This window comes from Perca flavescens, chromosome 6 (genome assembly GCF_004354835.1).
Source record: "Perca flavescens isolate YP-PL-M2 chromosome 6, PFLA_1.0, whole genome shotgun sequence".
NCBI classification, from domain to species: domain Eukaryota; kingdom Metazoa; phylum Chordata; class Actinopteri; order Perciformes; family Percidae; genus Perca; species Perca flavescens.
In genome coordinates this window covers 32,216,943-32,228,351 of record NC_041336.1, presented here as the reverse complement: position 1 = coordinate 32,228,351, position 11,409 = coordinate 32,216,943, and the positions used below count along the sequence as shown (strand labels likewise).

General features: G+C 39.3%; 1 protein-coding gene across 1 annotated transcript in view; it reads right to left on the bottom strand.

Annotated features, from left to right (window-relative positions):
• Window positions 1–394: 394 nt before the first annotated feature.
• The window catches only part of adcy3a (adenylate cyclase 3a), a 35,508-nt gene continuing 24,493 nt past the window's right edge, over window positions 395–11,409 (bottom strand). The window contains exons 12-20 of the mRNA XM_028580441.1: window positions 10,109–10,225; window positions 9,516–9,811; window positions 9,216–9,297; window positions 7,331–7,489; window positions 6,895–7,041; window positions 6,428–6,541; window positions 5,607–5,733; window positions 1,790–1,914; window positions 395–958 (exon numbers count right to left, since the gene is read on the bottom strand). Of these exons, the coding sequence (XP_028436242.1) occupies window positions 779–958; window positions 1,790–1,914; window positions 5,607–5,733; window positions 6,428–6,541; window positions 6,895–7,041; window positions 7,331–7,489; window positions 9,216–9,297; window positions 9,516–9,811; window positions 10,109–10,225 (1,347 nt within the window). The 3' untranslated portion in view covers window positions 395–778. The remainder of the gene's footprint in view (window positions 959–1,789; window positions 1,915–5,606; window positions 5,734–6,427; window positions 6,542–6,894; window positions 7,042–7,330; window positions 7,490–9,215; window positions 9,298–9,515; window positions 9,812–10,108; window positions 10,226–11,409) is intronic.

Sequence of the window (11,409 nt, the reverse complement as noted above, 5' to 3'; positions counted from 1 at the left end):
AAGTCTGACAGATCTGCAGCATTAGTCGACATGAAGGCTGTTTTCATTCATAGTAGACACTGTCAGTGTGGGGGAGAACGTTGGAGAAGCTGTTCCATATCACTTTTGTTTTGTTCCACGAGAATGTGAAAACATTCTACAGATCTCCAGCTTAATCTACACTCCAGTTACTAATGGAATGACACTCAATTCTAATACATTAGGATGGGGGCAAAATCCAGCGTTGATTTTGAAGAATTTCAACATTGCAAGAAATTACATTCCTTTTAGTATTTTGTTTTTTACAGCTGCTATAAATGAAAAAAATGTGGACACTTGACCTTGGATTTTCTGCTGCCAGCCTATCTTGTCTAGAATTGCCTTCATGTAGTCTTATTTTTTTTTATTTGTAATGTTTTAAGCTTACATTGTGTCTGTATCTAGATCCTGTCAATTTCTAATCGTTTCCTTTAATTTATTAATTCATCTAGTTATTAATGCTTTAAGGTCTGTTGTTCAACTTGAACATGACAAATTTAAATACAATCTCTACTGGCCCATATATCTTTCCACAGGCAGTAATGAGCAATGAGTGGTGTGTTGTCACAGGTGTGTATGAGGTGTGTCAGTGGTATTTTAATGTGACTTACATTAAACGTCCGTTACCGTTTTTAGACAAATTACTTCTTATTCCAAAAACTCTCTCCTTTGCCTCGCTCTGCAATTATCGCACACTAACAGCGATTGCTGGGGAGTGTGTGTTTGTATGTGTATGTGTGTGTGTGTGTGTGTGTGGACCTTAGCTGTCCACCACCTGATGTGGCAGGGTGACAGAGGAGCCGTTGATAAATGAGCCTTGTTTGTCTCTTCCCTTCAAAAAATAAGTGAGCAGTTCCCCTTTCCCCTTCACAAAGATGGGACCCCTTCTCACAAAGCGGAAGCCGTACTCCTTTAGGATGTTGTAGCAGTCCTCCACTACCTAGGGGCAACACACACACAAATAGGCTTTCAGACGGTGTCTCAGAAAACACAAATTGGATATGCAACATTTTATTTGTGATTGCAAAACAAGATTAATTTAAGCAGCGTTGAGAAGATGATGAAAATAGTGGTAGATTACAGTGGGTTTTTAGTGCTTTTAGTCTCAAAACAGCTGCCTGCTGTTACTGTAATCAAGCTTGATGAGAGCTAAAAGTTGGGTTCGTCACAAAGAGTGACTCCTTTAACATTACACTTGATCATTACATCCGTCAATTAAAAAACCATAGGATTAGCTGTACTTCTGATGCATACTAATGGCAGGATTGTGGTTTGTTTTGTGGTTTATTTGATTCTTTGAACTACACAAATTGGAGTCAGTATCTTCTTTAGTGGCAGCTGTTTTCTTCACTATAGTATACAGGGAGACCTTGAGAAACTCATAAGTCGTATTTGTGCTTTACTAAAGTCAAAACATTTTTATGTTATCCTACCATTGCCTAATGATGAATGTGGCTACTTTTGCTAAGTTTATTTTTACTTTGATTTTTCTGCATCATTGTAGTTTATACTAATACACTCTTAAACTCACACTAGCACAGGAAAGTGTGCATGTAGTAGAATGTAGTGGGGGTAAACATTGCCTCTAGTGATTATATGTAAACATAGACAGTTAACATGTTCGCTAGGTGAAATGAACCTAGGATAAACCAGGAATAAAACATGCTTCATCACAAAAGCTTTAATGCTACTCTTCACAGTATTCATTTTGAAAGTTGTATAAAGCCATGTTAAGTAATTTAGAGATCTGTAATACAGTTTAGTGCTGTACCTGAATGTTTCCCATAACCCCTGTGGACTCCATGCGACTGGCCACGTTCACAGTGTTGCCCCAGATATCGTAGTGGGGTTTTCGGGCACCAATCACTCCTGCTAACACTCCACCCTTATTCAGACCTGAAGGAGAGTGTTGACACATGTGACATGTAAGATTAAAACGGATATGTGAGATTACGGACTGCTAAAACTATACCCACGAGAATCTGGCTCATCATTAATCCCACCTGAATCTTTATTCTAATCTAGTTCTCAATTTTATTCTGACAACTAATCTTTCCTTTTTATTTTTATAAGTTATGATAGCATTTTATTCAGCAGTTTTACAGCAGAGTTCTGGTGAGGCAGTGACACAAGAACCCACAGTTTTATTACAAAATCCAGTAGGACTAGCAACTCAAGCAATCAGACTACCAGACAGGTTCCTTAAAAGGTGCAGTAGGTAAGACTTATAAAACTAACTTTCTGTCATATTTGCTGAAACTGACCCTATGTTCCAGTAGAACTACATGAAGCAGGACATTTAAAAGGTACAATATGTAACATTTCTGCTTTAAAATGTCTAAAAATGACCATACCTATGTTAAATATTTTTATGAGTTGTGTTCTTACACTATCCCAAATGTTTCCACCAAATGTCAAACCCAGAGAAATCTTATTTTATTTTCAGACACGGCACGTTTCCTTTAGTCGCCCGTCAGTGGCATCATATAACCTTTCACCCTCCAGTTACTCTAACTTCCGTCAGAACACTGGCACCAAGATTATACGTTCAGGAGTAATTGTAAATCATACAATATCACAGAAAAAAAATACTTTAACCGTAACCGTAATACTGCTTTTTTTTTTGCCTTACAGCATCATTTTGTGATTAATTACATCCCACTTTTTAATCACAGTAATACAACAGAGACCTTATCTATTTTGAAAGTTCAATATTGATACCGGCTTGACGTTACTACAATATGCTAACGTTGATGCTAAAGCTTTGCGGGTAACATTATGAGGTTACAACATCGTTCAACACGCTAATAAAGTTATTTTTATATGACTGTTTCGACCACAGCTAACAGGACTGAGCTAACACACGAATAACTTCACCAGTAACGTTAACTGTATAGATAGAAGATTAATCTAATGCTAATTTAGCCAAAGAAGCACACCCCGGTCTGTCTGCCTCACTCCCCCGGCGCAGAGAGACTCAGTCGGGATGACAGCTGACAACAGCCCCGGGACATATAGCTAGCTAGTTACCGTTAGCCCCAAGTCAGCTATCAGCCAGCTACTTTCATCACAGCAACCCCCGGCCAGAACTTATCTCCAGTGCCTGGTGATTATGACGCTAACGTCAGTTTAATTAAACGTCGGGAAACAGACTATATCAGACCCAGCACCGAGTCACAACAGCGGCAACATCTATAGCGGTAGCTATAGCTACATCTCCGTTGCGCTACCAGTGTAGCTATGTGCCGAATTTCTCCCCCCTTCGCGTTTAGCTGTCTTTACGGTTAACTAAATTAACCCGACAAAAGGTGGGTTAAGCACCAAAACGAAAAGTTAAGATTACTGAAAAGTGAAGGGGAGATAATTTCCGGGCAGCTGGGAGATGTTCTGCTACTGCACAACAGGCTTCAAACGTCCTGGGTCGCCGTCGCAGAGATTTCCCCGACAATCCCCAGCCACACCCGTCTCTCAGCCTTGTTTAGTAGTAGTAGTAGCTAGCTAGCATTACAACAAACCCCGTCCGCCCCGGTGTTGAAACCATCCAAAAGGTGATATTGATATGTGAAATATTTTGTGTTTTAGCTGCTGGCTACTGTTAGCTTGCTGGATCACTAGCTAACTGGTCAGCTACAAATAAAAATCTAAGTGGGGGGTGTCTAAGTGTGTGTCAATCACTGCTCATGCAAACGCATTCATTCTTCCTTGTGGGGGGAGGTGCTTAGCAGACCGTTTTGGGCTTTAGCGGAAAGGGGGGGAGGGACTGAGAAGTTGTCAATGTTCAAATTTTTTGGCTAAGTCCTGGATCTTCACACTCCTACCTACAGCACCTTTAAATCACAATAGCACTCATTCTGCATGTTGTAGAATATTACTGTGTATCCCATACATAGCTAGGCACGTGGTAAACCATGCTGTTCGGTTTTAGATTTTAGATTTATTTTTCTACCATTTCATAGGATATGAAAATCAATTAGCGGACTCTTGAAACTTGGTAATACTGTTTAAGTGCAGATTATTGCACTTAAGAAAGGTCTGCACCACGTTACCCTGCACTTATAATGCAACTCTGACAAAAAATTAATACAATACTGATGCTCACTGTGATGGATTATAAAACTCAGCTAAAAAGTCAGCCAAATAAGTTTAATATTAACATAAAATAATGAAACAAATGGGTGTATTGAATGGTAGTTAAAATAAGTATAACAATTAAAAATATACAGCATGCATTTACAATGTTTGACAAAAATGAAAAAGGAAACTTGATTTGTAGTTACAATAAAGTCAGCACTAATATAATTTAACCCTACCCATTTGGAAGTGCAGACACAATGTGTGCATCTTTGCACCGTAAACCTGCATGTGCATACAAATTACAGTACAGGTCAGAATAAAGGGCTCTGCAAAAGTTAATGCAACATTTCAATCACTATTTATAACGGTCACCTTCATTTTTACGAAGAAAGAAATGGTCAAGGTAATATGAGTAAACTGTGGACTTTAACACCTCTCTGTTGGTTAGTTAGGTTGCCCTTTATACTCTTTGTTTTTACTTGACAATAGTCATCAGTCCCTATCGTTCAGCACTTAAATTGGTAAATAAAAAGTGTTATTACAATAACGCGCAAAACCATGGAAATAAGACCCAATTTGTAAAAGTAAAAAAAAACTTTCCTTTAAAGCTGCACAGTGTTATTAGCACACTGTGATAACCCCAAGTTGAAGCAATAGGTTGAGTAAATATTTGAAGGCTTCAACAGCTATAAATGATGTGACCTGTGCACAGATTGCTGGCTGATCAGTAATGCATTTTACAAACGCATACCAAATAGTAGGAAAAGTTAAAGATCCAAGGAGGAAAACTTGTATTTGGATGCATGCATGCAAATACATGTACATAAGCCAGCTGAAATGGATCACATTATATGTGGAGTACCTGTTCCTAACCATACTGACACCAGAGGGTGAATCCATGGTGTCTAATTCCTAGGCCACACAACCATGCCTATTGCTTTTTCTTCCGGCACCCGTGTTTACAGGTTGGAGCAGACACACAGCCCACCTGAGCAGCGTGGCTCACGTGTGGCTCAGCTGCACGTCGGCTGCGGAACATCTAGAGAGAACATTTTTTTTGCAGCAAAAAGTCCAGTAAAATGATCCTTTGACTTTGATTATAAAAGCACTTTAACTACATTTCCAATGTGTATATGTAGGATGTAGGATATCCACAAAAAAATAAAAATATTCATATTTAATTCAACACTTTATTTTTCTGTGGACACAATCTTAACCTTTTATGTCTTAAACAATGATATATGACATTTTAATTAAATTAAATGAAACATTATATCACTTATGGCTATTAACATAGGCAAACCTAATGTGGAAACGCAGGCAGAGCTTCAGCAGCAATGGCGCAGCAGCAACGGCGCAGCAGCAATGCTGTCTGTCGACACCACATGCATATGAGCCGCAGCAGTTTCAGCGAGGTAGCCGTCACACGCTGCTCATGCAGGCTGAAGTGAGGAGGACAGAAGTACAACAGCACACACGCACAGAAAATAATAAATGAAGGAGTTAGCACGTACCAATGCGTAGCATGAAGTTGTTGAATGACTGGTAGTTGATGTTCATGAGCGTGACCTTCATGGCCAGAGCAAAGTCTGCCAGGTCTGCCAGGTGCTGCCAGCGCTCTCTGTCAGACTGCTCCTCCTTCTGTCAGACAAAAAAAAAACATCTCACCACCATGACTGGTAAAAACAGTCAGCATTTTAGCACAACTGAGTTGATCATATGTCAAGTCCAAGGGCCCTATCTTGCACTCGGCGCCGCGCAAAGCAAGTGTCTTTGCTAGTTTAAGACCGACGCAGTTGTCAATTTCCTGTCCAGCGCCTGCGTCGTTTAAATAGCAAATGCACCTGGGCCCATCTGTGCGCCCATGGGCGTGCTGGTCTTACAAGGAGGTGTGTTCAGGTGCATTCTGGGTGTATTGCTATCTTGAGGAAGCGGGAAGTGATCGCGCCATTGACCAACAAAAACCTGGTCTAAAGTCAATAATGCAGAATTTCTATGAACACTATGTTTGTTACACACACTCACACACACACACACACCATGCGCCCGGACCGTTTTATTCGCCGTCAAACTAGCAAAGTGGATCTGGACACACCCTAAACTCACCTGCACCATGCGCTTCACACCATGCGCTTAGATCGTTAAAATAGGGCCCCAAGACTCTCTATTGTATCATGATATCCATATTATTTTGATATATCATTATTTTCTAATTTGAAATCAGCATAGCGATGCTACGAGTTTTCTCAAACTTTAGGTTTAGAGTGAATTTTCATTTTGGTTCAATCAGTCAGAAATACACTGAAGCCTGGACAAGTCATGTGACCAATCTAACCTTCAAGCAGCTGTAGCCGTTGCTGACGTCTGGGGTGACGCCTGATGCTGCCATGTAGGTACTGCCGATGGTCTTGATTTTGGTGATGCAGCGGAACTGAGGCTCATCCAGCAGCTGAAATGGATACAGGTGAAAGGTTACGTTTACATGGACTGAGGGTGTAAGTACAGGGACTCAATCGCTGACCACTTCAATCACAGCTGCAGTTCTTTTTTGTCCAGAGGAAATCCTAATGCTCAGCAGATGTTTGACAGGAAAGATAATGAATAGAATTGTAATATCCATGCACATATCGCCAGCACTAAAGTTAGCAACATGTTACATGACTTTTATTTCTCAATGTATTACAGATCTACGTAACCGTCAAATGTGTCAAACCGGTGTTATTACAGTCTCTGCTGTGATGCTGTGTGTCCCTAGCCATTACTGCTAGCAAAAACAGGTGCAAAATGAGTAAAGCAGCTTACACTGTCAAAGTCTGAGATGATCTCATTAAGGAACCGTAAGCATTCAATCCCTCCATTATTGATGCTCTCCTCTGTGTAGAAGTCAGAGAAGTTGGGAATTGAGGCAAACATGACTCCAATCTCATCGTAGGACTGGCTGTACAACTCCTGGAAAAGGTCAGATTAACAAGGTGTGTAGAGTAAGACATGAGGAAGCTTGTGGAACAAATGAACCAAACTTAAATGTTGATGAAATACTTCTTGAAAATACTACAATATGATTTTATGAGATACAACTATAACAGGAATACTACAGATACGCTTTCTGGGTTTCCTGGGTTTTTAGAAGTGTAAACTGACAGGCAAGATTTAATAACATGAGAAAAAAGCAATGAGTGATATATTTCTTTTACACAAACACGGAGTGAAGTAGGTGCCTAACTGGTGAGGATCTTACCTCGTCCCTTTTCTTGGAGCCCAGGAAGTGTCGAGCAACATGTTCAGGTAGCATGTTGGTCACTAGTGCTTCATTCCAGCGCCTCATCTCATACACTTTCTCCTTCTGCTCATGGACCTCAATCTTCCACAGGAAAAGGGTGCGGGCGAGCTTCTCCACCTTCAGGCAGCAACATCAGGGACTGGTGTTAGCATTTGACCAGCATATGGATTTGCAAGCAGATATGACGGAAATCTTTTGTTGGTAATCGATACACTTACACGACCATGTTAATCCCAAAACGTGTTCAGTAATTCCCCTTAGAGGTGTATTTTTTGTGAACTAATCTTTATCTGCAAATGCCACTTGACTGCTTGACCATAACTCATTAAGAAAGGTGTAATGTATGGTGCTTATCTGTTCATTAGGTTGTATTTGCACAGCTACATGTGACTACATGTGAAGGATTTTGCCTTAATAATTCAGGTTTTGGACAGCTCAAGTAACACAATGTCATGAAAATATAGCTCAATAGAACATTTCTACCCTGGGTCAAGTATATTAATAATCAATAAGTTAAATCAAACTGTATCATCTAAAGTGAAGGACAATGGGCCCCAGTAAGTACGAACAGATACATTTTTAAGTGGCACATATGAGTAATTTAAGCGAATTTGTGGCATTCACCAATTTACATGTATTTAGAATGTTTTCTGAGGTACAAACAAAATTCACGAGTCATAAACAGATATCTGTCTTTCTCCACATTGGAAAACACTCCACATGGGAAAACCCTCCCAACATATGTCCAATTTAAGTTTCTTGTAACTTTAAAAAAACTTTTTTAACTACTGTTTTTTCAACCTATTTTCCTATGTTTTGGTGTCTAAATGACTGATGGGAACAACAATCTTTGACACTGGTCCAGTATTAAGCGAGACCGCTGCAGTCGGCAGTGGTGAAACAATCTACAATGTAATTTAATAGGGCAATTGTCCAACTTGTATTTACCTTCACAAAAGTGCTTTGCCACTGACATACTCAGATTAATATTCTAAGTGTCTGACAACATTATGGAAAGGATCCCTTCAGAGATAGACCTTTAAAACCTCTTTGAGACCTTTCTGTTTAACCAGAAACAGCTCTGAAGTTTCGAGTGCTAAACCCACCAGACTCCATTTAAAAAAGCAATGCTTTTAACGTGTATAAAGCATATTTTCATATGTAAATCGGTAAACTATGTGTTTGTTTCATCCAAAACAATAGTTGTGATGGTTGAAAAAGCGGAAAGATGACTCAAAACGGCTTTTCATGGTTTTATTTTGTTTCTGTCGACTTTGAATGAAGTGTATTATACAATGCTAAAATTACAGTTTATTTACATCTGGTGTGTCTGGTGGGTTTAGCGAACGCAATTTCGTGAATGTTTTTATGTTTTAAAAAAGGATCTTACTCTTTAACAGAAAGGTCGACCTCCTTAGAAATCCTTTCCATAATTTTGTCAGACACTTAAGACTATTAATCTGAGCCAGTCAGTGGCAAAACAAGCACTTTTGTGAAGGTAAATACAAGCTGGACAATTGCCCTATTAACTTACATTGTAGCTTGTTTCGCCACTGCCGACTGCAGCATTCTTGCTTAATACTGGACCACTGTCAAAGATTGTTGTTCCCATCAGTCACTTAGACACAAAAACATAGGAAATAGGGTTGAGGGTCCAGGTTGAAAAAACAGTAGTTACCCTTTAACAGCATACAGAAAGAAAACACGTTCTGGAATTTAGTGATGGTGTAACTCCCCAAAACAATCAGAAAGTATTATTAGTACAGTTGCCAAGATTGTGTCAGGTTGAAAAAAATGGTTGTTACCCTTTAAAGTACATTAAAAACAGTAGAAATGTACTCACATGTCGGGAGAAATAATAGAAGCTGACCATCATAATGAAGATCATAATTGTCATTGTGAACTTGGAGGGCACCAGGTATGAACTGCAAAAAAGAACATTCACATAATGGCAATTTCTGCTGTGACACTAGTGTTAAAAAAAACAAGTCCTGTATGTTAAGTAATCAAACTCATGATGACCTACGTCTAGAACATGCATTCTTTAGTTGATTATGTCGTTTTCTACAATTACACAGAAAGAGCTACAAGAGGTATACTGATGTCTGCTTTACACAGAGGACACTGTCTTATATTGCCTTACCTGTAGTCCTGGAAGCGGGCCATGTCATAACGGTCGAAGATGTCCCTCCAGCAGTAGATGTTAACAATGCCGGTGGCCACTGTGATGAGCAGCATCAGTGTGAGCTTGACCATGTGACTGACCTGAACCAGCATTGTGGTGGCCATCAGCGCCAGCACAGCGATGTAGCTGTAATATTTCGGGTTGTCCAGGCAACCGTCAGGGCCAGACCAGGAAGAGGAGGAAGAGGAGGAAGAGGAGGAGGAGGGAGCTACTGTAGTGCTGCCTGAGTCTGGGGCTCGAGGCAGACAACTCAACTAGATGGTGGAAAGATACAGAGTCATAAGCTCAGTACTATTATTACTATCATTTCTAAGACTGCACTCTATGATCTATGCGCAGCGGTCCTTCAGCACCAACATTCAGAATGTTGATGATTTCTGTTTCAATTTCCTGGCTCTGGTTTTTCTGTGGCATACAGGTAGCCTATATATTGCATCCAGCTCAATGAAAATTGGGTGCAGTTGGCGTGAACATTCACCCATGGAATAAATACAAATCTTTACACTGGTTTTGCCTTTTGCAGTTGTAAGAAACAGTAGATAGCAGCTCACCATGTCCGTGATGTCGGCCATGGTGAGGATGAAGATGGCAGCCATGGCCCAGGTGTTACGAGCCCAGCGGGTGTGGTCGATCCAGGTGGAGAAAGACACCAGCTTCTTGGGAAAGACCTAACAAAAACACCATTCCAATTAGGAATGCAACAGCACATTTCTTTAATGAAAATGTTGCAGTTCAGTGAAGCCTATAAACCAAATAATTTCACTCTCGCTGTATTCCAATTCCATGCTTTATAGGGATGGTGTTTGACGATAAATGGTCTGCATTTGGCTGAGAAGTCAGAATCTCTTGAGTTTTTTGTGTTACGATATGACTTTATTATCAGTTTAGCCTAATTAACGTTTAGAGCCTATACCTACAACCTGAAATGAGTAGCATAATGTATGAAATGTTAATAAACAGCTGTATCCTACTGTACTTCACAGGCTACTAAATCCAAATACTTGGTCCTGATTCAGAACTGTTAAGCTGATCATATTTAGATATTGATACACTAAAAAATTTAAATGTAACTGGGAGATTCTTAAATTGATGTGATGAGGTCAGATGATAATTTCCCTCGAGAGTTTAGTCGTTTTTACATAGTGACTTCAAAAGTCAACTGAAAATGAGAAGCCTGCTATGGAGGACATTTGTATTCATAATTCAAATTGAAAGTCCAAAGAGAAAACGAAAAGAAATCAAATTAAAAATAATAATATTTCTTTCTTTCAGCGAGTGGTTTGCATCCCTTGTGTGTCTTGCTGCTTGAAGCCTCCCGCTTGTTCTTTCTGAATGAATCCCTCAATAAATCTCTCACACCGGTCGCTTGTGCTAAATTAAATCAATGTCATACAAACAAGCCCCCTCATGTGTCATATGTCATATCTCTTCTGACCCTTACCAAAACTAACCACATACACTTTCTGAAAGACCTCTCATACACTATACTAGTTAATGGTAATTAAACTGTAACTTTGGAAAGTTTCTGCCTATTCAAATTTGGAAACTGAACAAGGGGAAACTTTTTATTTTACTATGCTACTAGTAAAAATCATGCCATAATTCAATTTAAAAAAGAAAAAGGAAACTGAAAAACGAAAGTTGAAATGTAAAATGATAATTTGAAAATGCAAAGTGACAATGTAAAAATTCAAATTTAAATATAAATGCTCAAACTAAAATCTTAAATTGAAAGATGATATTGAAAATCGCATTGAGAAAAGAGAAATATTAAACTCAAAATGTGAAATGGAAAAGCTTATGTGCTTATTAGATTATGTGCTCTACACAGTTGATTTCTTGCATAAAAAAA